We start from the raw sequence: 26,269 nt of genomic DNA on the forward strand, positions 1-26,269 counted from the left end.
ATGGCCCAGTGGGAACAGAAAGACACCAAAATGGAGCAGATTGGAGGGTGGGAGGGGAGGCTGTCTGCAAGGAGACTGAGCAGTGCAGGCTGGGCACAAGCCAATAAAGACTACAGGCCCTGGCAATATCAGCAACAAGGCCCAGGGATCAAGACACCATTGAGTTTCCAAGCATTGGAACCAGGAAACTCCCCTTCTTCCCTGACTCCATGCCAGGAGTCACAGGAGGCCAGCCCTCCACCTTGTTCTGCCCTCCAGTGGCCCTTAGCAAGGGGGAACTCTGGAACTCAGAGTACTGGAACTCAGAGCTGGAGTAGAGGGAGAGGAAGTGTTCTCCTGCTCTAACTTAGCCTGCTCTGTGCCAGTCCTCGCTGAGCAGACCTGCCTGGGGACCCACAGATGGCCCACCTGGTTCTTGCACCGGAGGAACTCCGAGCCACAGACACAAACTACTGAAGCTCACAACCACCTAAGGAACATGCTTAGCACAGGCCACCCTACCAGGGCAGAGACCCAGTCTGACTCCAGGCTCTAGGAAGCAGCCAGGTTTCTCAGACCAACCCTTCAAAGCCTAACTCCACCACCTGTGTGATTTGGAGAGGTTGGTCACCCCTGTACCTTGTTTCCTCAGCTGTAAGTCATGAAAAACAGTACCTACCATGCATGGTTCCTGAGAAGGCCATCAGAGATCATATTCACAGAGCCCTCTGCCTCCTACCCAGCTACACTAGGTGCAGCTGTTGTTTTCAGTCGAAGTAGGACTTCTGAATGGTTGGGACGCAGAGACAAGAAGAGCACTTCAGGCAAGGGAAGCACTCTGAGATTTTCCAGCATCCAGTTTCAGAACATGACTAGTGAGTGAGGTGCCCGGAGCCAGGGTGAGCTGTAGGGAGAGTGGAGCTGGCTCTGAACAACTAGGCCGGGCAGGTAAATGGCAATGGCCCTGGTCTCTGCTTATAATGGGGGCCTTGAATGGGTAAGCAGGAACGGCCTCCTTAAGCAAAACAGTGACGGTAAAAGATTGCTCTGGAAAACTGCATACTGTGGAGGAGGGGCCCTGGAGTCCGGTAATGACCAGAGAGAACAACCAGGCCCAGAATGGGGTAGAGCAGGGCACAGGGTGTGTTCCAGGAGTTGGGGAATGGTAGCTAATTGGATGTACGTGTGAAGGAGGGCGGAAAGGTAAGTGAGGTGATTCAAAAAAAGAGTAATGCGGACTCTGAGAGCACTGAAGTGTAAGTCCTGGTTCCTGCCTGGCGTCAGTTCAAATCCCAGCTCTACCACTTCCTGATTTCATGAACCCTGAGCAGGTCACTTAAATGTTTTGAGTCTTAGTTTTCCTCATGTGCAGTATGGAACTAACCTGAGGGTCTTAGAGTATTGCTGTGTTAGATGAGATAATACATGTAAAATGCTCCAATCTGAGCCTGACCCAAAGTAACCGTTCAGAAATCCTGGTGACTATGCGCATCCCCCACACGGAAGGATCGTTCGGGCAGGATCACCAAGCAGGAACTGGCATTCCATTTGATACATTTATGGAATCATCCCAGCGACGCCATAGAATGAGCATTGTGGTTATCCCCATTTAACAGATAAGGCAATTGAGCCTGGTAGAGGTTAAGGAAATTGCTTAAGGACAGTAAGGAGGGCCACCATGATTCCTAGCCGCTGAGTCCCAGGCAAGACCGCTTCTTTCCGTCGGGATCCACCCTTTCAACCCCACCCCGTAGCCCCCCGCCCATGCCTCTGCCTCTCCCCGCAGGTACGTGTCGGCACTGACCACGCCCGCGCGCCTGTCCCCCGTGGACTTCCACTACTCGCTGGCCACGCAGGTGCCGACTTTTGAGATCACCTCCCCGAACTCGGCGCACGCAGTGTCGCTGCCGCCGGCCGCGCCCATCAGCTACCGCCTGGCGGAGCAGCAGCCGCTACTGCGGCAGCCGGCGCCCCCCGGCCCGGGGCCCGGGCCGGGCGCGGACATGCAGCGCAGCTACGACAGCTACTACTACCCCGCGGCGGGGCCGGGGCCGCGGCGCGGGGCCTGCGCGCTGGGCGGCAGCCTGGGCAGCCTGCCCGCCAGCCCCTTCCGCATCCCGGAGGACGACGAGTACGAGACCACGCAGGAGTGCGCGCCCCCGCCACCGCCGCGGCCGCGCGCTCGCGGCGCGTCCCGCAGGACGTCGGCGGGGCCCCGGCGCTGGCGCCGCTCGCGCCTCAACGGGCTGGCGGCGCAGCGCGCACGCGCGGCGCGGGACTCGCTATCGCTGAGCAGCGGCTCGGGTGGCGGCTCGGCTTCTGCCTCGGACGACGACGCGGACGGGGCGCTGGCGGCCGAGAGCACGCCTTTTCTCGGCCTGCGCGGGGCTCACGACGCGCTGCGCTCGGACTCGCCGCCGCTGTGCCCGGCGGCCGACAGCAGGACTTACTACTCCCTGGACAGCCACAGCACGCGGGCCAGCAGCAGACACAGCCGCGGGCCGCCCCCGCGGGGCAAGCAGGACTCGGCGCCCCTCTAGGGGCCCCCGCCGCCCGCCGCCCCCTCCGCCTCGCCTGCCCCACTGTCTTTAAGGAGGACAGAGACCACCGCCTGGAGAGAAAAAGGAGGAAAAAAAGAAATAAAAATATTTTTATTTTCTATAAAAGGAAAAAGGTATAACAAAATGTTTTATTTTCATTTTAGCAAAAATTCTCTTATAATACTAGCTAACGGCAAAGACGTTTTTATAGGGAAACTATTTATATGTAACATCCTGATTTACAGCTTCGGAAAAAAAAAAGAAACAACAAAAAAAAAAGAGAGATGGGCCAATTTTTTGACTCTTTAATAGAAACCTATATTGTGGTGCCTTTTGCTGTACGCTAATCTGGGGCTCCTGGAGAGAAGTCGGGTTGTGGGGTGCGGGGTAGGGGAATATAGGATCCCAAGCTGGCAGGAGTGAGAGGAAGCTGGCAAAGAAGAGGCTGCTGGGTGCTGGTGGGGGCGGGGAGGGGACTGGCCCTGAGGAAGAAAAGGAGAACAGTAGCAGTTTTGCCCCCAGGCAGATCTTGAGTCCCCGACCCCCTGAAGAGAAGGCAGGGATCTAGGCTTGGAGCTAGAGCTGGGGTCGGGTAACATTCAGGGGGAGACTTAAGGCCCAGCGACAGCAACCAGAATGGGGAGAGGGCCTCCCTGATCCTTACAGCTGCTAAGGGAGGGGGCACTGAGACAGAGATCTTCCCGACAGTCCTGGCTCCAGGGAGGGGGCAGCTCTTCCAGGGCCCCAACTTTCAGGCTCCTCCTCCCAGTGGCCTCCAGGATGCCCTTCCGTCCTCTGCAGCACCTTCGTTTACAGGTTGTCTTTTCTATTTTATGCCTGCATGTCCTTTGCATTTCAGATTCTTTAGATTGGATGCATGGTCACGCTGGGACCGAGAAGAGCCACTCCACAGTGTATTTGATTCCCCTTTTAGCAATAAAGTAACACCATTTCTTCCAGACCCCAAGCCACCTACGACTTCCACTCCCTCTCCAGCCCTGTCCTCCCCACCCCCGCAAAACTGGGTCCACTGCTAATTTGTCAAAAAAGTAATTGTTTCAAAAAAAACAAAAACAAAAACAAAAAATACACCAAACAAACAAATGGGAACCCTGCCCTGAAATGTCCAAACACCTGACTGTTGACACTTGAACATTTTTATATTATAAATAAAATCAGAAATAACTCATGTTTGACTGTGTGTGCCTAGCCCCCTGGTGGGGAGAGAAGACAAGGAGGACCTGGGTGGAGATGGATGGATGACGGTGTGGAGACTGGAGAGGGCCAGGGTAGTCCCAGGGAGGAAGAGACAGTCCCTCTAATCTACCTGGCTTCAGCCCCTAGGACAGGCTGCAACCCTCCTCCCTTTTCCAAGAATATTCACAAGATATCCCCCCTACCTGCCAGGGAACCTGTCCAAGGGGCTGATGCATATTACTCTGCTTTGAGCTCAGTCTCAGAACCCTGGCCCAGTTCCTGCCCTGGAGCTACTGAGACTGCACTGAGGCAGCAATTTCCGGCCTATGTGGGTGAGAAGGGAAGGCTTGTGGGGTTGGCACTAGGGCAGCTGAGGCAAGATGACCCTTGCGGCCTCAGGCATGTCATAGGCAAAGCCTGGACATGCAAGATGGCATAATGGGTACCCTTGGCTGCCAGGAAGACCACAGCTGCTGCAGCTTGTAAGCCCACAGGGTGTTGTGCTTTTCCCAACTTTATAGCCCCTCAGAGCCAGGGCCTGTCTAAACCTGCAGTCCCTGATGAAGGCATAGAGAAGGCAAATGGAGGTCCAGGGTTAAGAAGCCTTTCCCTTGTTGACTCATTTATTAAACCAGTGCCTAGTGCCAGGAACCCTTATGCTCCAGCCAGACACAAGGGAGTCTTCTATCCAGAGGTCTCAGGTGGTTGACTTGAGCGTGCGCATGCACAGATGCCCCTAGAATGTGTGTGGTCAGTTTAGAGACCTACAAATGGGAGGGCTGGAGAGGCTTAAGGTTGAGAGGAGTTGAACTCCAGTTCCAGCTCTGCCCTCCTTGGCGGTGTGACTTCTCTAGGCTGCTGTTTCCTCAGCTGTAAAGTGGTGATGCTGACACCTACCTCAAAGGATTGTTGTGGAGATTATATATAAAGCACCCAGGAATGCTTCTGGCACATGATGCCTATTAATGGCTAATTTGATGATGATGGTATCCTGTGCCTTGCATTCTTGAATCACAGAATGGCAAAAGCTGGATGAAATGGAGGTAATGAGGAAAAGTAAAGAACTAAAGTCATTGTGTTCACTGTGGGGGTGCTGGGGAAAAAAAGCACCTGTTACAAAGAAATAAAGGAAAGAGTGAACTAGATGGTATATAAACCTGCAAATCACTGATCTCTCCCAGGCCCCATCTTGTGATCTCATCCAGATCCCTTTGCTAGCTCTGAGTTAGTTTACTGTTGGCTTTAAAATTTTCTGACAGCCAATAATTCCTCTATATGACTTCTGACCTCTATGTGAACCCCAATAATCGTGAACAACTTCTTGGTGAACCCATTGACCTTTTCACAAACCCTCAGGGTCAAACTTGACCCTTCTGAGGGCTCTGAGTTGCTGTTACCTTCTAAATTTTCAGTTAGAAACCACCTCTGACTCCAATGAACCCACCTGACCTCTATGTGGACCCCAATAATTGTGACTGATGTCTTGGTGAACCCCCCCCCTGGACCTTTTATGACCCCAGGTAGTTGTATTGAATAGTTTGGTAGCTTGGTTTTCTGCTCTGGATCCTAAAACACCCACCAGGAATCTAAGGCCAGAACCTAATGGAATTCACCATCCATTCATTTCACAGGTATGAATGGGACCTGGGAGAGATGTGGCCAGAGAGGCTCATTTCCCACTCTGTTTCTCAAATTTCTGCCTTGAGATGTCCTTAGTGTGGCCCATCAGGAAGAGGTATAGCCCTGTTAAGGGACTTTCCCACTACCACCCTGCCCTCCAGGAGCACTCAGGACATTCAGGTGGCTTCCTGAATCAGAGTCTTCTTCTCCACTCCAGTTATTTCTTCTCTCTCTGCCAGGTCAGTTTTGGCTTTCTCCCCAGGGCTCCCAGGGTTCCAAATGGTAATGGTGACCGCCTGTCCCTTCTCCACTAGACTGTGAGCCCCATGTGGACAGAGAGCTGCTCAGTCCTTTTCTCACCACACTATCCTCGGCACCTAGCGCAGTGTGCAGCACTGGTGACCTTCAATGAATAAGAAAATGAAGGTTGAAGAAACACTGTGGTCAAGGGTCAGCCCCCAGAAGTCCCTGAGCCCACAGCCACTTCCCAGGACCACCAGGTGGCGCAAACCACTTATTGCATCTCACCCGCGGTCCTCCAGCCCCTGGATTTGGACAGCTGGAAAATGGGCATATTACGGGCGGAAGTTGGGGGAAATATGATGGTCCATTAGAATACAGGAAAAAATATATTAGAACTTTCATTTAGGTTTATTTTCATCTCATCTTTTTAAATTTCTATTTTTGTGTATGTTTTTATAATGTACATAATATTTTAGTACAGTAGTACATGTATATAATTTACAATAAATAATTATACAATTAAGAAAATGAACTAAAGATTTTTTTTACTGATGGGAGACATCACTAGTGCTCAGGGAAGCCTGTCTGCAGCAGACAGAAACTTGCTCCTCTGCTTTCACTCACCCACCTCATGAGGTGGAGGGTGGGAAGTTGACCCCAAAAATCAAAGACCTTTGAGCCAGCATGGAGAAAGTACAGAGAGCTTTGTTATGTTACATTGCTCTTTCAAGTTCATTTAAATGAACACTTCCCCTCAGCAAAACGAAGGGCCCAGATGGTTTGGGTATAAAATACACATTAGCTAATCCAAATTAAATAATCTGGATTTAAATCACTATATCTTTCCACAGATTCATACATACCTTGTATCAAATGTGAGCGTGCTTGTACATGTTAGGTACTTAATAAGATAACCCAACCTTGCCACTAACTCAATATGTTACCACATATCAAAATGCTGCCCAAACTAATCTATTTTAAAAGTATAAAGGACCTGCTCATCATAGCTCACTGAAGGCCGATCACCTCCACCACTGGTCCATCTGAGGAATTCAGGGTTTACAAGATACTAGTCTGATCATCCCATGGCAGATTTTTCCATCCTTCTCAGGCATGTCCTTAACTAGCATTTCTGAGTCACTGGAAGAGTGAAAGAAATATCAGCTTAAAAACCAATCAGGAACTTCTTACTCCACCTCTTCCCAAGACCGGGAATTAATGGCTTCCATAACCTTCCTCCACCAAACATCTTTGGGCTTGTTGACAAGTGGCTGTTTGCAAGGCAGAGTGTCTTTTGTTCTGGGAGCAGTAGGTCTGTAAAAGAGGCCACCTCTGGAGCTCAGAGACCTGGCAGCACCAACATAAAGACCAAAATATAAACAAGGCCATGGTCCCATCCCACTAACACCCCAGAATGCCCATGGGACAGATGGGGTAGCGTACACACACACACGCTGTCTATTTATTCCAAACATCAACTGTAAGAGCAGTGTAAGTCACAGGTCAGCCGGAAGAGGGGAAAAGGGAGTGAGAGAAGGTCAGCACCTTCTCTCCCAGAGTGTCTGGGCCACCAAGGGGCCAGGTTACAGCCTTCCTCACTAATAGGTAGAGTTCTGAAATAGGCTTTCCTTCATCTTATTTCATCTTGATATCAATTTCAAAATCATCTTTAAAGGGGTTCCTTATATATATATAATTCTTATATATATACATTTTTGTCCATATAAAAGAAAGTAGGAGTGGCCTCCATGAATGGAAGGTGAGGTGGACACACACATGAGTAGACAGCTTGACATCAAGAGAGCAGGCCCAGGTCGTGGATTACAGCAAAGGGAGGCAGGAGAACAGGGCGTGGTTCCAGAAGCTACGGGGTGGGTGGCGCGGGCAGGATGGTGCTGGTGGTCCACAGACCTGCTGTTGTTCAAGTCTGAGGAAGGTGGATGAGAACAGGTGGAGACCCAAGCTGACAGCTGGAGTCCAGACCTGCCCTTGGGAACAAGAGAGATGAGGGAAGGAACTTGTGAGAAGGGGAGGAGGGCCTGCAAGGCCAGCTGCCCTTCCTTCTCCTCCAGTGAGATCGTGGCTAGAGCATGCACACAACTGGCCTAGACAATGAGGCTTGGTGGTAGAGAGGAATGTGAGGGCTGGAGAGAAGGTCTGAGGCCCAGATCAACCCCAGAAAGCAAGAAGATCAGTACCACAAAGAATATCTCCATCTCCCTGGGCCACAGGGCTCTCCACACCCCTCTGGCTGCCTGTCAACTGCCTGGAGCTGGCACAAGTGGCCCCTGGCTGGAATTGTGCTCACTGACCCCTCTAGGGACATTTGCCTGCCTCTGGGGCCTGCCCATCCACACCAGCTAAGTGTCAGGCCCCGTGGTATCCTTTGTAGCTCTGCTGCCAGTCATAGTCCCGTGGCCCTGACTGAGGGCGGGGCTTGAGTGTGTCTTGCGCAGAGAAGGGTCGTCCCCTTCCAGAGTGGCCAGTCGGGCCTCAATCCGCTCCAGGTCGTCTGAGCCCACTTTGATTTTCACAGCCAGGAGGTGGATATAGGTCTCATAACGGCTTTTCTAGAAAAAAGGCAGAGAAAGGCCAAAAACAAAGTCAAAGGACAAACAAGAAGATGCAAAAAAAAAAAGTATTTGGACCTTATGTGACAAAAGACTAATTTCCTTATTATTCAGAGTGCTCTCACAAATCAATAAAAAGGAGATAAACAATCCAATTAAAAAATAGGCAAGGGGCATACACAGAACTTTAACTCCTAATTTTAAAAATTCAAGTTAAGGGGCAATGATGAGTATGACAGCAAAAGTACAGATAACCAAAATAAAAGTTGACAGATGGGATTACAAAATTTAAAACTCTTGTGTCTCGGGTGCCTGGGTGGCTCAGTCAGTTAAGGGTCTGTCTTCAGCTCAAGTCATGACCCCAGGGTCTTGGATTGACCCACCCCCATCAGGCTCCCTGCTTCAGTGGGGAGTCTGCTTCTCCCTCTCCCTTTGCCCCACCCCCTGCTTGTGTTCTCTTTCTCTCTCTCATAAATAATAAAAAATAATCTTTAAAATAAAGGTAAAAGTGCCCTAAATGAAATCTTTTTAAAAAAAAAAAAATCTCATGTGTATCAAAGGACAATCAATAGAGTGAAAAGGCAATCCACAGGGTGGAAAAAAATATTTGCAAATCCTCTGATAAGGGTCTACTATCAAGAATATATGAAAAACTCCTACAATTCAACAACAGAAATACAACCCAACTTAAAAAGAGCAAATATCTGGGACGCCTGGGTGGCGCAGTTGGTTGGACGACTGCCTTCGGCTCAGGGCGTGATCCTGGAGTCCCGGGATCGAGTCCCACATCAGGCTCCCAGCTCCATGGGGAGTCTGCTTCGCTCTCTGACCTTCTCCTCGCTCATGCTCTGTCTCACTGTCTCTCTCTCTCAAATAAATAAATAAAAAAAAAAAAAAAAAAGAGCAAATATCTTAGACATTTCTCCAAAGAAGACATACAAATAGTCAATAAGCTCATAAAATGACATTCAACACCACTCATCATCAGGGAAATGCACCTCAAAACCACAAAGAGATACCCCCTCACACCTATTGGAACATCTACTATCAGAGAAAAGTCAGAGAGTGAGTGTTGGTGAAGGTGTAGGAAGATTAGAACCCTCATGCGCTGCTGGTGGGAACCATGGCCTACCGCCATAGGAAACAGTCTGGGGGCGCCTGGTAGCTCTTGGTTTGGGTTCAGGTCATGATCCCAGGGTCAATGAGATGGAGCCCTCCACAGGGCTCTGCGCTCACTGGGAAGTCTGCTTGAAATCCTCTCTCTCCTTCTCTCTCTCTGCCATACTCTAATAAATAAATAAAATTTTTTTTTCAAAAAAGGAAACAGTATGGTTGTTCTTCAGCATTAAAAATAATATTGCCTTGGGGGCGCCTGGGTGGCTCAGTGGGTTAAGCCGCTGCCTTCGGCTCAGGTCATGATCTCAGGGTCCTGGGATCGAGCCCCGCGTCGGGCTCTCTGCTCAGCGGGGAGCCTGCTTCCTCCTCTCTCTCTGCCTGCCTCTTTGCCTACTTGTGATCTCTGTCTGTCAAATAAATAAATAAAATCTTTAAAAAATATATAATAATAATAATAATATTGCCTTGTACTCCAGCAGTACCACTTCTGAGTATATACCCAAAAGAATTTAAGGCAGGTCTCAGAAATATGTGCATACCCAAGTGCATAACAACACTATTTACAAAAGCCAACAGATGAAAGCAACCCAAATGTCCAGCAGCAGATGAAAAGATAAGATGTGGTATCTACATACAATGGAATAGAATTCCGCCTTAAAAAGGAAGGAAATTCTAACACATGCTGCAACATGGATAAACTTGAGCATAAGCCAGCCACAAAAACACAAATTCTATATTATTCCACTAATATGCAGTAACTAGAGGAATCTGCAGAGACAGAAACTAGAACAGTGTTTGCCAAGGATGGGGCAGGGGGAGTTGGAGAAGAGTTGCTCTTTGATGGGTATAGAGTTTCAGTTTGGGAAGATGAAAAAGTTCTGGAGATTGGTTGTACAACAGTGTGAGTAGGCTTAATACTACTGAACTACACATTTTAAAATGGTTAACATGATAAATTTTATGCTATGTGTGTTTACAATTTTTTTTAATTTTTTAAGATTTTATTTATTTATTTGTGAGAGAGAGAGAGAACATGAGCAGGGACAAGAGGGAGAAGCAGTCTCCCTGCTGACCCAGGGCCCCAGGATCATGACCTGAGCCCAAGGCAGATGCTCAACCAACTGAGCCAGCCAGGTGCCCTGCACAATTAAAGAATTTTTAATTCAAATTAAAATGGCAATGAGATACCCCTTACTAATGTTATCAGATTGGTGATTAAAACATTCAGGAGTGTCCACTGCTGGTGAGTAACATGAACAGAGAAGTACATTCATGAGCTATTTAAAGTATTATAAACCTGGGGTGGGGAGGTGCTGGGTGGCTGTCATGAACCATTGGACTCTTGATTTCAGCTCAGGTCATGATCTCAGGGTTGTGAGATCCATCCCTGTGTTGGGCTCCATGTTAGGTGTGGAGCCTGCTTAAGATTCTCTCTCTCCCAGGGAGGTGGGTGGGGGCATGGGGTACTGGGTGACAGGCATTTGGATTGCACATGACGTGATAAACAGTGGGTGTTATACAAAACTGATGAATTAGTGAACTCTACATCTGAAACTAATAATGTACTATATGTTGGCTAATTGAATTTAAATTTAAAAAAATAAAGATTGTCTCTCTCCCTCTGCCCCTTTCCCCACCCCTCTCTCTCAAAAAAAAAAAAAGTGTTATAAATAGGTAAACATTTAGGAGGGAAATTTGGCTGACTATAACTGAGGGCCTGACTCTGAGCTTCCAGCCCTCACCACAGTCAGAAAAGGCTGAGGTCCTAGAATAAGCAATGACAAACAGTGAGAAGACCCTGTTCTCACACAACTCTGCCACATAAACAGAAAGACCCTTCACTGTTGGGCTTCACCTCCCCTCCCTCCACACTCCCCCAGTTCAGCCAGGGTAAGTGAGAAAGACCAGAATGCCAGAGTCACACTCAGTCATTTGGGCTAGGATCCTGGTTCCTACACTTCTTAACCATCACCTCAAGGAAGTGGTCTGCCCTCTCCAAGCCTCAATTTTCCCATCTGTAAAATGCAGATAATAACCCATTTCAACAGAGTTGACATGAGGATTAAATCAATCAGTACAAGGGAATCATGCTGACAACTGGCAAGAGATCAGTCCACTGTAGTTTTTGTCATCCCTTTTTTTTTTTTTTTTAAACGTTGCAGAGAGAGTGGGTCTGAGAAGATTTTGAATGCTGTACCGCTTTATTTTTTGAAAGGTCAGGATCTTCCCTGGGAACTCTCCTCTCTTCCTCACACTTCAGTAGAAAATAAGTGTAGAAATGCAGAGACTGAGATCGGTGACTTACTGCCTTTCCTGCCCCAAAGGTTCCATCTAAGCCTCTATATGGTCCACCCCCACCCCAAGCAGGTCAATACAAAGCCCAGTCCAAAAGGGACAAGTGGTTCCTGCCTCCTTCCCTGAGGCTGGCCCCCTCTCGTTCACCTATGAAGGCGATGCTCCATCAGCCCCATTTACAGAGCATCAGGAGGCAGAATCAGGGTGGGGGCCAGAGAGAGGCAAGATGGATGGGAGGGAGAACTTAGTTGCTGTGCCTGATAAATATCTGTGGAAGAGGAAAGGGAGACAAAAGTGGGATGGGTCGTGCAGGTGGGCTTGAGCTGTTTATGGTTTTGTTGTAACAGCTCTCCGAGGGGCTGGGTCATGGTGGGGGGTGTGGAAGTGAGGAGGGTCTTGGAGAAGAGTGGGAGCCAACTTGTGCTCTTTGAAAGACACAAGTGAGGCACAACTGTTTGATGAACAACTGGCAGCCAGACTGCACAGCCCGGCCCACAGGAGGCCCTGCGTGGCTCATGACTGGCTCAGGGGAGCTCCCAAAGTGGAGAACCCTCAAACCCGGAGCCCCCGGCTGCAGAATGATATTGGTGACAGGAGAAGGAGGAGAGCTGGCTTCCTCCTTCTGCCCCAGCCCTGTCCTTCGCAAGAGCCCCCAAGTAGATCCCACCTCAAAAGTGAGATAGTGCTCCTTCAGCCGGTTCTCCTCAGCCTCCTTGGACTTGACGCCCTTCTCGATGGGGTGACACCTGTGCTCAGCCAGCTCCGCAGTCACCTGCCTCAACTTATTCTCATGAGAACGCAGCTGCTCCTCCTACAAAGACAAGTCCCAGACTATGAGGTCCCACTCTCAAGAAGTCATAGAAGTGAGTCTGCACCTGTCATGCTGGATCTGCTTCCACAAAGGGAAACTGAGGCCTGGCCAGTGTCATCAAGTAGCGGGGGTACCTAAGGGAGTGGTCCTCCACCCTCCTCCTTCCCACCTTGCTTTCACTAAATAAATCCACGGCAGACTCGGGAGATGAGAGACCCTCACGCTAGAAGGCCCACACAGACACCTGACACAGACACACCATCCCACCAGAACCAGCATCCCACACTGGTTCATATGGATTCACACATGCACACACAAACACAGTGGACCAAGGGACAGTCTGGCCATGGCTACGCCTGGCTCCATATGAGGCACACATTCTCTTGGATTCTTGCCCAGGCACACGTGATGGTCAAAGTCCCAGCGTCACACGCAGACAGTCAGAGACACTGTTACTCACGGACAAGTGTGTGCATAAGTCTCACCCACCAAAGTACAGGCAGACCACTTGGTTCTGTGTGGGCAACGAGCTGCGTGTGTGTGCGCATGTGTGATGCATGTGTGCGGTGGGGGTGTGTGTACCCAGCAGGTGTGCATGCACATGTGCACACGAGTCCCCATATGGTAAATGCATGCGTGGGCTGTGTGGGGGGGGCACCATCTGTACACGCACAGGGACTCTGGGCAGAAGCAGTCGCTGAGGAGCTCAGCGGAGAGACCCAGGACAAGGGCCCGCTATGAAAGAGGCCCTGACAAAGACAGGAAGTATGGAGCTCCTCCTGCCCTCTGCCTCCCAAGGGGTGCTCCACCATGTATCCTCTCCTCTCCAGAAAACCCCTGAAAAACTCAAGTACTGATGAGCAAGAGTTTTTTTAGGATTACCAATAAAATAATTCAGGGTAAGTAAGAAGAGCAAAAGAGCCCTAGATGAGGACCCAGTCTGTCTCCCTCTGACACAGCCCATCCCTGGCTCCCTGTGACACATTCAGTCTCTCACATCCAAGCTCAGACATGCACCATGCCCAAGACCCACAATGACATCGACAGGCCATTACACCACTGGCAGAGAAGAATGCGGCCTCTGTGTGGTGCCTATATTATCCACCCCACTGAGGGTGGCCTCAGTCTTCCAATCTGTAAATGGGCATGGGGTACAATGGGGATGGAGAAGATCTGTCTCTTCACCCTGTCCCTTAGCCCAAGACCAGGCACCATATAGGAGATGAGGTAGAGACTGCTGAATGGCAGCAGTGGGGAGAGGTGCTGGACGCAGCCTGAGGAGGTGGTGTTGGGGTCCCAGGAGATCATACCTGGCACAGGCGAGTGGTGCAGGAGGGCAGCAGGGGCCGACAGAACTTCTTCATGGAGCTGACAGCAGCAGGGAAGGAGGGGGCTGAGAAGATGGCAGCTACCAGGTTGATCCTAAGGATCCAGGACAGCATTTCTTCCTTGCTCCTGGGGACAGGAGGAGAAGGAAGAGGGCACCAGCCCCTCACAATAGGACTCCCTGTCCCCTACCCAGCACCCAGGACCCACTGTTATCCTGGCACAGGGTGGGAGTCACTCCTTTCACAAAGGGGGACAAAGGAGTGAGGGGGGATGGCAGAATAGGGGCTGGATGGGTCCGGTCAAGTCTGTGTAGGGAGCTCGCCTCTGTCCCAGCTTCTGGGTTAAGACCTGGATTTTCACATGGAAAGAAAGTCCTCTAGGTCCAGAGTTAACAGTCATGGGTCAGTGGGCCCAGACTGATCCCTGGATCAGTGGATCCTAGAGGAAACAGGCAAGGGGTATCCCCACTCAGGCCTCTGGTCCCTGCCCCACTACCTCACCCACAATGCCCACTCCCATCCTGAGAGGTCCTCTACCAGCCTCTCTGCTTTTAAGCTCCTCTGACATATGAAACTCCAATCTCAAGTCACAGAATAGGATTTAGAGGAGTGGAGAGAAGGCCTTCTGGGGACACTGTAAGCCGAGTCTTTCCCATTCATTTCCCCACCCCGATTTACAGTGAGGGAGGATTCATTACGACCCCATTTGCCCTGATGTAGGGACTTCAGTGCGCACCAGAATGTTTGGCCTGTTAGAACACAACTGCTGGCCCGGCCCGCAGCTGCTGATTCAGTAGGTCTATGTGGGGCCAGAAAAACTGCATTTCTAACGTGTTTCCAGGAGATGCTGACAGGCCCACACTTGAGAACCTGTACTTCAGGGGACCCCAGCTGTCAGTCTGTGCCACGCAGACACACTCACTCTTATGGCTGACATGAGGGCAAGCCGACAGCACCTCACCTAAGGCGGGTGAGGAGCAGGGTGCAGTCAGTCAAGGCTGTAGGCCCTGAGCGCAGGGTGGGAGGGAGGGCCTCCCATTCCTACTTACGGTGCCTGGAAGAGGAAGACCCTCCAGTCAGCTGTCTTCAGCTTGAGCACATTGGACTTCTTGCTGTAGTCAGAAGCCCTGGTGGCCAGAGCATGGTGCACACGAATGGCATTCTTGAGGTCGCCCTCGGACAGAGCTTTGTCAGGCCTGTACTCATCCTGGACAAGTGGGCCGGGGGCAGGCAAGCCTCTGTCATCACCAGGCTTGGGTTCGCTAACCCACACTTCCTCCATCCTTGCCATCCCTCCCTCGTGCTCCCACTCCTGTCCCTCCCTTCCCTCCATTCTTTAGCTCTTGCCACTGTGGTACCATGCCCACCCCAACAAAGCCCACCAGCCACTCCTCTCCACAGCCTGGTTTGTCCCAAGGCTCAGAGCTTCCACTGTGTATCTTCTGAGCCCTGGTATTTGAAAGATTCCTCCCTGAAAACCTGAAGCTCTGTGAGCCCGAGTCAGGCTTTAATGAGGGAAGGACTCAGCATCTGCATAAGCCCCAGGTCCTGCCAGGGACACTCTGGGCACCACTAGACAGGGGCCAGTTGAAGGACAGCACTGACCCTTCCTGGGTAAGGGCTCTGGGGGCAATCTCTCACCTTCTGTAGATACAGGATGGTCCCTTTGAGCACCGCGTAGAATTTCTTCCAGCCACGCCTTCCACGGGGTGCTAGGGATGGGGGTATGGGTAGTGCAGCCACAACTACGCAGCCTGATATCTCCTCCCCTGCATGCCCCTGCATGTCTACCAGGGTGTGCATCCCTAGAGCAGTGACTATGGGAGCCAGAACCTCTCCCCTGAACTAGCATCCCTCCCCATGCCCCTTCCCCCGCCTGACACCCACTCCTCTTGCCATCCATGTCGGCGTGAGTCTTCCGAGTCAGCACACCATGCTTGTAGGTGGTAGCGCTGAGAGCCTGCGGGATATCCAGGAAGGGGTTGCCACCATCCAAGATCCGTGTCACTTTCTTGGTGCCTGTCCCAAACTTGTCATCCACCAGCTCAGACAGTGATTTCCTCAGCTCGTCCTCATCACTAGGAAAATGCTAGGCCTGAGCACCATCTCCATGGAAGCCTTAGCCCCACATGGACATGTTCTCTCCCCCACCAACCCATCTTTAGGAAAGAGTCAGAGGTAATGAGCAGAGATAAGAAGGTTCTGATTCCAGATCACAGATCCAGATCTTTGATCTGTCCCCTCACTCTTCAGTTCTGACCCATGTCCTCTGAGCTCTGATTCTTGGCCTCCAAGCTCTCTCCAATCCTTACCACTGACTACAAAGGTTGAGACCTTACTAATTTTATTCCTGGTCTTTCTTCTCTTCTTTCCAATCCTGAAAGCCCAGTCCCAGGGAGCTGTGACCCATAGCCATACTGAAGTGGCTGCCCAAGCCCCACAGACACTGTCTGAGCTGGCCCTGGGCCAGTAGATGAGGACCCTAAAGTTTAGGTTCCCCGTTAGAGCCCTGGGAGAAAATGTCAGCTCTTCCCAGGGTTGCTGGGCTTCCTAACAATACTTACATGTGTGACCTCTACATGAACCCAAAGACCAAGGTTGCCCTGGGGAGCACAAGAGGCTGGGGCAGCCACTTTCCCCAGAAGCCTCTCAGTCTCCTGACCCAGCAAGGCCACCACACCTCTTTCCAGATGGCTGGGCACCTCCAGGTCTCACTGCCTTTGCAGGGGAAGAAGTTGGCAGACAACCACCTCTCTCTACTGCCAAGAGAAGTCACTACATAAATATGGTCATATTCTTAGTGTTATAGGGGGATTCGTGCCTCCTGTCTGCCTACCTCCCAAAACGGGAAGAGCTATCATCATTGGAATAGTGCCAATATCCCCAGTACAGAGAATAAGTTGTAGACATCATGAAACTAAAGTCACAGTTTAATTAATTCCATACAAGTTTAACATTGTACACTTTTTATCAATGCAGAAAATGTACCCTAAGGGGAACTTAACACCTGGTTCTGGCCAGCTGGACAGGGGTCACCAGAGCTGTGGTTTGGGAGAAATCAGCACCATGGAGAGTGACAGGAGTGTCCTCCAGGCACTGTCAGCCACTCCCCCTTCTCCTTCCCAGTGATTCACTTTCCCTATCCCTGTGCCCATGGGTACTACTCACATGGCCCATTCCAGCTTTTCATTCTTGATAGAGTTGTAAAGGGTCTGGGACAGAGGAAAAGAGAAAGAGAGGAGTTCAGATGAAGAGTCAGAGAAATCTCCATCTACCTTTAGTAATGTAGTTGCAGTGAGGAAGCAACTTTCTAGTCAGTGGGACAAAATAAATGTTTGATTCACAACTGTTGGATGGGCGAATGAACGAGGGATGGGTTGGGTGGGTAGATGATTGTTTAGATGAATGGGTGTATAGATTTGAGAAAGAGTTGGGTAGATAAGTTGGTGGGTAGGTGGATGGGTGGGGAAATGGGTGAATGTGTGAGGGGAGGGGCAGGCGAATGATTTTCTGGGTAGGTGAATGGATAAAAGGATGGGGGGCATGTGAGGTTGGGTAAATGGGTAGATGGGGAGAAGTGGATAGGTGGGTGTTGGGACTGGGATTATTTAGTCTCACTTACAAATACATTCTTAACAAGTCCTTCTGGATGGTAAAGAAGATAATTATGATAAGAAGAGTGATGGAGACAATGTCCTATTTTTTGGCCTCCAGACCCACTATCCAACTTCCTTCCTGGTATCATCATACCCTTCAAACCCACTATCTGAAACTGAACTCATCAGGACACTTGGGTGGCTCAGTCACTTGAGTATCTGACTCTTGATATCAGCTCAGGTCATGATCTCAGGGTGGTAAGATCAAACCCTGCATCAGGCTCTGTGCTGGGTGTGGAGCCTGCTTAAGATTCTCTCTCTCCGGGGCACCTGGGTGGCTCAATGGGTTAAAGCCTCTACCTTCGGCCCAGGTCATGATCCCAGGGTCCTGGGATAGAGCCCCACATGGGGCTCTCTGCTCAGCAGGGAGCCTGCTTTCCTTCCTCTCTCTCTGCCTGCCTCTCTGCCTACTTGTGATCTCTCTCTGTCAAATAAATAAATTTTTTAAAAATTAAAAAAAAAAGATTCTCTCTCTCCCTCTCCTTCTGCCCCTCTTCTGCTCACTCTCGCACTCTCTCTTAAATAAATCTTTAAAAAATAAAAATAAAAAATAAAACTGAACTCCTCATTTACCCCTAAAAAACCTGCTCCTCTTCCTCCAAAGCAGAGAACTGACCAGGCCTAAAAGGCCAGAGTTCCACCCTGGGCTTCAGCTTTAGGGGAAAACTAGAATCCCTTAATTCCTGGTGATGTTGGAGAAATGAGTGAGTTTTTCCCTGTGGTGATGACAATGACATTTGTAGTGATGGTGGTGGTAGAGGTAAAGGTGCTGGTGACGGCAGTGGCAGCTATGACAACTGTTGGTAGCTTTGAGGGTTACTGTGACAGCAATGAAGAGAATGGAGTGTTAAAACAAATCTCATAAAGTGTACCCCTCTGTCTAACTCAGGAACAGGTAACAGTCAAACGTTGAACTGGTAACAGGTAACAGTCAAATGTTGAACTGGATGGTCACTAATTCTATCCCGAAGTCATGGTGGCTGATCCCAGTATTAAAAACATAGACTTTCGGAAGGGCCTGGCTGGCTCAGTCAGGGATGTGGGGGTCATGAGTTCGAGTTCTATGTTCCATGTAGAGGTTACTTTTTTTTTTTTTTTTAAGATTTATGTATTTACTTGAGGAGCAGAGGGACAGAAGGAAAGGGAGAGAGAGAATCTTTGGCAGTCTCCTTGCTGAGTGTGGGGCCCAAAGCAGGGCTCGATCTCATAGCCCTGAGATCATGACCTAAGCTGAAATCAAGAATCAGACACCTAAACAACTGAATGACCCATGTGCCCCCGATCTAGAGGGTTTTTTGGTTTTTGGTTTTTTCTAAATCTAGACTGTCAGGATATAGTAGAGCAGAGCCTCTCTCCTCCCCACCTGCTCCAGGTACATTTCAGGGGATAGGAACCCTTAACAGGTTTTACCTTCAGCAGGTCTTTGGCAAAGTCTTGGCCATCATTCAGCTGGTCCAAGTTGGCAATGAATTGCTGGCAGGACATCTTTTTGCCAATGTTCTGTAACGGAGAAATGATTCTGCCTGAGAACAGGGTTGGAGGCAGGTATGATCCCCACACCCTGCCCTGCCCAGCCAAAAGTGATGAAGGAGCCTCAAGGGTAGTAATGAAAAATACTGCCTAGAATTCCCTTTGTGTCCAAGAATTCACAAAACTCTTTTTCACTTTCAAGATTCTATGTGATCCTCAATGAGAAGTTGGGAGCTTTCCTCAAACCCAGATGGAATCAGGTTGAATTAAATAACATAACAGATGATATCTGCCAGGTGCCTAGAATGTTTCAGATATTGTACTTGACATGCATTATTTTATTTCCTTTTCATAACAAGGAGAAAGTGAGGTGGGTGTTACTATTATCCCCATTTGACAGGTAAGGAAACTGAGATGTAGGAAGGTGAAGTGATGTGCCCATGATCACACAGCAAGGAAGTGGAAGGGCTGAGTGTATCTGACACCAAAGCCCATGCTCTCACCCGCTACTCCATGGTTAACTCTCCCAAGGTCACACAGCACCAGGACTTGAACCCAGGCCTCTTGGCTGCTGAGCAGAAGCTCTGTGTATTCCGTCACAATTGTCTCACCCTCTCACCTGTACAGAGGGGCGGCAAGACCTCCAAGAGGTAGGTGAAGTGAGGGAGAGGTTTGTCTTAAGAGAATCAAAAATCAATTTCCACCAATACACATGGGTACCCCATGCTGAGCTGGGCTGGGACCGAGGGAACCCGAGCAGAAGGCCTCACTCCAGAAGGCACAAAAAGACAAAGAGCTGTAAATGACTATACCCCAAGTTCTGCATTTTTTAAACCACTGAATAGCAGAGGGGCTCCAGCCCTCCAAACCCAACACCTGATGTGCATACTTTCAGATTCTTCTTGCAATATCCATGTCTGAGGACACACTGAATGGCACTTCACCTTTGTGAAGACAAAGACCCTTGAACACAGAATACTTATTGCTGTAGGAGTTTGTGGATTTAGGTTGGCTATAAGACACTATTTTCCAAGACCTAACTGCAGATGGCAATAGGTATTGGCCCCACAAAAAGACTTCATAATAAAATAAGTTTATTTACATGTTTCAGAGTCTTTAATATGATTGTATGCATTGAGAGTCTCCAAAGGAAGGATTCCATGTACAGCCTCTCAAATTCATTGACCTTGTCAGCATTTTAATAAGGAGAATCTATTAACATCATGTGGACATTCACATAACACAGAAAATAATCCAGGAAACAAGGATATAAGGCTTTATAAGTAGCTGACAAGCAAGAATTTTCTATACCTTTCCAAAAGGTTAAGGAGACATCCTACCTGCACCGTGATATAGTATATTTCATATATTTATGTGGGTATTTTATACATACATATATGTATTTTCATATGCCACCACTTATGTGTGCATTCATAGTAGAGGGATATGAGGCAATAATGTCTGGGTTCCACACACTGAACTTTCCGCAGCCACCTCAGGAGTTCAAAATAAAAAAAAAATAACCAGGCAAGATTTTCAATCCCAGAAATGACGGACTATCTTGCTGCAAATGAATGTTCCTAACTGAAACAAGTGCTGGTCAAAATATCAAAAATTCTGGGTGAAGGCACTAAAGAAATGTAAGAGCAGTGGGAACTTCAAGGGTAAAGATCCTGCAAGAAGGGAAGCATGGAGTAAGCCCCATAAGGAGAAACTTTCCTACCTGAAGCATTTGCTGGTTCACAAGCAGTGGCCAAAAGGGTGAGCAACTGAACAGTCAGCAGGACTGAGGAACAAAAATGGGAATTCAGAGCCCACCAAGGACAAGGGGCTCTGGGGAAACACCCCAGTCAGACTTCAATACAAATGTTGGAATTAAGAAAGGAAATACTAAAGGGATTTTTCTGGCAGAAGGAAAATTATCCCAGATAGAATCATGAAGAAGCAGAAAGGAATGAAGAGTAACAAAAAGGGGGCACCTGGGTGGCTCAGTGGGTTAAAGCCTCTGCCTTGGGCTCAGGTCATGATCCCAGGGTCCTGGGATCAAGCCCCGCATCCGGCTCTCTGCTCAGCAGGGAGCCTGCTTCCTCCTCTCTCTCTCTCTCTCTCTGTCTGCCTCTCTGCCTGCTTGAGATCTCTGTCTGTCAAATAAATAAATAAATAAAATCTTTAAAAAAAAACAGTAACAAAAAGGATGGCTACATCAAATGAATACTGATTATATAAAACAATGATATGATAAGAAAGTTTTCTGGGGAAGGGCACCTGAGTAGCTCAAAACGGTTGAGTGACTCTGGATCTCGGCTCAGGTCTTGATCTCAGGGTTGTGAGTTCAAGGTCTTAAGATTGTGTTGGGCTCCATATTGAGCATGGAGTCTACAGAAGAATAAGAATAGGAATAAGAATAAAGGAAGGAAGGAAGTTAGTTAATTAGTTAGTTAGTTTTCTGGGGGAAATAAAGTATAGAGAAAGATCCAATAGTTTAAAAGGTGACAACAGTAATATACAAGTTAAGAGGGAGAAATGGAGTTAAACTTTTTTAAGATGATTTCATTGCCCAGGAACTGGAAAAAATACATTAATAAGTTAGGACACACTGAAAACAACAAAAAGAAATCTTAAAGAATGAACAACTAACAGGCTAAAGGGATAAAAGAGAATTCTAAAAAATGCTTAAATAATCCAAAAGTAGGCAAGAAAGGAGAAGAAAAGGAACAGAGAATGTTAAGTCAGAGAAAACAAGTTGTATCCTGGTAGGTTTAAATTTAATTATATTAGTAATTCATTAAATGGTCAAATTAATGGGACACCTAGGTGGCTCAGTCGTCACATGTCTGCCTTCGGCTCAGGTCATGATCCCAGGATCCTGGGATGGAGCCCTGTGTCAGGCTCCCTGCTCTGCAGGGGAGCCTGCTTCTCCTTCTCCCACTCCCTTGGCTTGTGCTCCTGCTCTCTCTCTCTCAAATAAATAAATAAAATCTTTTTTTAAAAATGGCCAAATTAAGAGGCAAAGATTATCAGATTTGATTTTTTAAAGTGTATCATAAAAGACATACCTTTTAAATTTAAGGAGACAAAAAACTTAAAAACAAAAGGTGGAAAGAGATATACATGCAAACACTAACAAAAGAACTCCAGTATAACCGCACTAATATCTGAGAAAATAGACTTGAAGACAGGAAACTTTACTAGAGATGAAAAGAGACACTTCATAGTGATAAGGCCAGATGATATAAGCATCTGAAATGTGTATGCATCTAATAACATAGTCTCAAAAAATAAAAGACAAAAATTGTCAGAACCAAAAAAAGAAAGATACATTCACAATCTTTGTTGGAAATTTTAATACTGCTCTCTCAGTAACAGAAGAACAAAAATACTAAACAATTCATTAACAACAATTAGATAAAATGGATGAATTCTGGAAACACACAAACTATTAAAAATGCTCAAGCAGAAATAGAAAATCTGAATAGATCTATAAGAAGTAAAAAGATTGAAGGACACCTGGGTGGCTGAGTAGGTTAGTCATCTGCCTTCGGCTTAGGTCATGATTTCAGAGTCCAGGGACCGAGTCCCGCATCAGGTTCCCTGCTCAGCAGGGAGTTTGCTTTTCCCTCTGCCTCTCACCCTGCCCTGCTCATGCTCTCATTCTCTCTCTCCCATTCTCAAATAAATAAATAAGAACTTAAAAAAAAAAAAAGTAAAAAGATTGAACTAATAATCACAAAAACCTCACAAAAGAAAAGCCAAAAACCAGATGACTTCGGTAGTAAACTTTACCAAACATTTAAAGAACAATTAACACCAATACTCCTGAAACTCAACCAAAAAATTGATGAAGAAGGAAAACTTCCTAACCCCTTCTATAAGGCCAACATTACCTTGATAACAAAACAAGAAAAAGATCACAAGAAAACTACATAACAATATCCCCCAGAAATATAAATGCAAAAACCCTCAACAAAATACTAGTAAACAGAATCCAGCAGTATTTCGAAAGGATTATATACCACAATCAAATGGAATGTACCCCAGTAATGCTAGTGTGATTCAACAGAGAGAAATCTAACAATGTAATACACTACATTAATAGAATGAAGGGTGGGGAGGAAAGCCACATGTTCATCTCAATTGATGCAGAAAAAAACATTTCACAAAATTCAACACTCCTTTCATGATAAAAATAAAAATAAAACACTGAACAAACTAGGAATAGAAGAGAACTTCCTCAGTATGATAAAAGGCATTTATGAAAATTCACAGTTAACATCAAACTCAATGATGAAAGACTGAAAGCTTTCCCCCTGAGATTAGGAAAAAGCAAGAATGCCCACTTTCCCCAGTTCTCTACATTGTACTACAAGTTCTGGTCAGAGCAATTAGGCAAGCAAAAGAAGTAAAAGGCATCCAAATTAGAAAAAAGTAAAACTATCTCTGTTCGTAGATGACATGACCTTGTATACAGAAAATCCTAAATGACACAACCAAAAAATTAACACATTCAGCAAAGTTGCAGAATACAAAATCAGCACATAAAAATCAACGTTAAGTAAAGAATAGTCACAAACTGAAATTAAGAAAACAATTTCATTTACAGTAACATCTGAAAGAATTAAACACTTAGAAATAAATTTAACCAAGAAGATAAAAAGACTTGTATACTGATAACTACAAAAGATTGCTAAAAGAAATTAAAGACTTAAATAAACAGAAAGACCTCTGGTATTCATGGATTGGAAGACTTAATCTAGCGACAATGGTAATACTCCCCAAACTGATCTATAGATTCAATACAATCCCTATCAAAATCCCAATGGCCTTTTTTGTAGAAATGTAAAACCTTATACTCAAATGCATATATAATTGTAAGGGTTCCCAATACCCAAAAGAATCTTGGAAAAGAACAAAGTTAGAAGACTCATACTTCCTGATACCAAAACTTACTAAAGACCTACATAATCAAGACAGTGCGGCACTGGCACAAATATAGACATATAGATCAATGACACTAAATTAAGAGTCCCTAAATAAAGCCATACATCTTTGGCCAATCAACTGGTTTTTACTGAAAAATCTGACATAAAACACTGCATCCATTTAAGGTATACAGTGTGTTACTTTGATATATTTATATATTGTAATATTGTGGCCAGTTAATACCACCAAGACCATCTAATGAAGAAAGAATGGTCTCTTGAACAAATGGTGCTGGGACAATTGGATATCCACAGCAAAAGGATGAAAGTGGACCCTTACCTTACTCCATATACAAAAATTAATTCAAAATGGATCAAAGATCAAAACATAACAGTCAACGCCATAAAACTCTTAGAAGAAAACATAGGAGTAAATTTTCATAACCTTGGATTTGGCAATGGTTTCTTAAATGACACCAAAAGTACAAGCAAAAAGGAAAAAAAGAATAGAGAAATTGGATTTCATAAAAATTAAAAACTTCTGCATCAAAAGATATATCAAGAAAGTAAAAAGATAACCCAAAGAATGGGAAAGATTTCTGCTAACCATATATCTGATAAGAGTACCATATCCAGAATACATAAACTCAACAACAAAACACAAACAATGCAATTAATAATGAACAAATCCTTTGGGGCACTTGGCTAGCTCAGTTGGTGGAACCTTCGACTCTGGATCTCAGGGTTGTGAGTTCAAGCCCCATGATGGGTGTGGAGATCACTTAAAAATAAAATCTTCAGGGGCGCCTGGGTGGCTCAGTCATTAAAGGTCTGACTTCAGCTTGGGGCATGGTCCCAGGGTCCTGGGATCGAGGCCCACATCAGGCTCCCTGCTCAGCGGGAAGCCTGCTTCTCCCTCTCCCATTCCTCCTGCTTGTGTTCCCTCTTTCCTGCGTCTCTCTCTGTCAAATAAATAAAATCATTAAAAATAAAATAAAATCTTTAAAGGGCACCTGGGTGGTTCAGTTGGTTAAGTGTAGGACTCTTGATTTCAGCTAAGGTCATGATCTCAGGGTCATGAGGTTAAGCCTCCCATTAGGCTCTGTACTGAGTATAGAGCCTGCTTAGGATTCTCTCTCTCTTCCCCTCGGTCTTCCCCAGCCTCTTCACCCAACTGCACTCCCACATGCATGTGTGCTCTAAAAAAAACTCTTAAATAAAAATATTTTTAAATCAAATCTTTGAAAAATAAAAAATAAAAATGAGGAAAGGATTAAGGATTTTATTTATTTATTTGCGAGAGAAAGCACATGGGTGGGGGGTAGGGGAAGGGGCAGAGGGAGAGGGAGAGAATATCAATCAACTCCCCACAGGGTTTGATCTCACAACCCTGAGATCACGACCTGAGCCAAAACCAAGAGTCAGAGCTTAACCAACTGAGCCACCCAGGTGCCGCTAAGGATGTAAATAGACATTTCTCCAAAGAAGATACACAAATGATCAATAAGCACATGAAAAGACACTCAACATCACTAACCATTTGGGAAAGGCAAATCAAAACCACAAGAAGATATTAAGATGGCTACTATCAAAACACAGAAAACAAGTGCTGGCAAGGATGTGGAGAAATTGAAAACTGGTACAGTGCTGGTGGGAACATAAAAAGGCTCAGTCACTTTGGAAAACAGTACGACTGTTTTCATATAGCTAATATCATATGCTAATGATATTAGCATATGATCCATCAATACCACTCCTGGGCATATACCCAAAAGGAATTTAAAGCAGGGCCTCAAAGAAATACCCATACATCCATATGTCCATAGCAGTATTATTCACAGAAACCAAAAGGTAGGAGCAACCCAAGCGTCCATAAGCAGACAAAAGGATAAACAAAATGTGATATATACAGAAAATGGAGTATTATTCAGCCTTAAAAAGGAAAGAAATTCTGTCACAGGCTACAACATGGATGAACCATGAGGACATTATGCTAAGTGGCATATATCAGTCACAAAAATATAAATTGTCTATGACTCCTCTTGTTTGAGAAATCTAGAGTAGCCAAATTCACAGAAGCATCAAGTGGAACGGTAGTTGTCAAGCACAAGGTAGAAGGTGGGTGTTGTTTATTGTGTAGAGAGTTTTAGTTTGGGGAGATAATAAAGTTCTGGAGGTTAGTTGCAGGGCAGTGTGATATATTTAACACTGTGGAACTAAACTACATAAGATGGTAACTTTAATGCTATGCATATTTCACCACAGATCAAAATTTTTTTTACTATAACTTTTAAATAAATTTTTTAAAATAAAAAAAAAATGGGCAAGTTACTCAAGTAGACATTTCTCCAAAGAAGTTGTAAAGATGTCCAACAAAAACTTGAAAAGATGTTCTAACATCACTAGTCATCAGGGGAATGCAGATGGAAACCACAATGGGAGACCGCCTCATACCCACTAGGATGCTGATCCCTAAAAGTGAAAAGGAGTGGGGTTTTCTGTTTGTTTGTTTTAAAGATTTTATT

General features: G+C 46.7%; 2 protein-coding genes across 7 annotated transcripts in view; one reads left to right on the forward strand and one right to left on the reverse strand.

The window, feature by feature from the left end:
• NRG2 (neuregulin 2) overlaps positions 1-2,644 on the forward strand; it is a 177,421-nt gene extending 174,777 nt beyond the window's left edge. For 2 of the 3 annotated variants that reach the window (XM_044226329.1, XM_044226331.1), the window contains one exon: positions 1,766-2,644. In XM_044226329.1, coding sequence (XP_044082264.1) covers positions 1,766-2,519 — 754 coding nt within the window. In that variant the 3' untranslated portion in view covers positions 2,520-2,644. The remainder of the gene's footprint in view (positions 1-1,765) is intronic. The other variant, XM_044226322.1, reaches the window with a different exon arrangement.
• Positions 2,645-26,269, reverse strand: part of PSD2 (pleckstrin and Sec7 domain containing 2) — a 58,626-nt gene continuing 35,001 nt past the window's right edge. For 2 of the 4 annotated variants that reach the window (XM_044226342.1, XM_044226338.1), the window contains exons 8-14: positions 18,766-18,856; positions 16,868-16,911; positions 15,587-15,777; positions 15,341-15,411; positions 14,749-14,906; positions 13,682-13,826; positions 10,687-12,371 (exon numbers count right to left, since the gene is read on the reverse strand). In XM_044226342.1, coding sequence (XP_044082277.1) covers positions 11,925-12,371; positions 13,682-13,826; positions 14,749-14,906; positions 15,341-15,411; positions 15,587-15,777; positions 16,868-16,911; positions 18,766-18,856 — 1,147 coding nt within the window. In that variant the 3' untranslated portion in view covers positions 10,687-11,924. Of the gene's footprint in view, positions 8,150-10,686; positions 12,372-13,681; positions 13,827-14,748; positions 14,907-15,340; positions 15,412-15,586; positions 15,778-16,867; positions 16,912-18,765; positions 18,857-26,269 lie in introns of those variants that run through there. The other 2 variants (XM_044226349.1, XM_044226335.1) reach the window with 2 other exon arrangements.

The sequence above is a fragment of the Neovison vison genome, chromosome 1, assembly GCF_020171115.1.
Source record: "Neovison vison isolate M4711 chromosome 1, ASM_NN_V1, whole genome shotgun sequence".
Lineage (NCBI taxonomy): Eukaryota > Metazoa > Chordata > Mammalia > Carnivora > Mustelidae > Neogale > Neogale vison.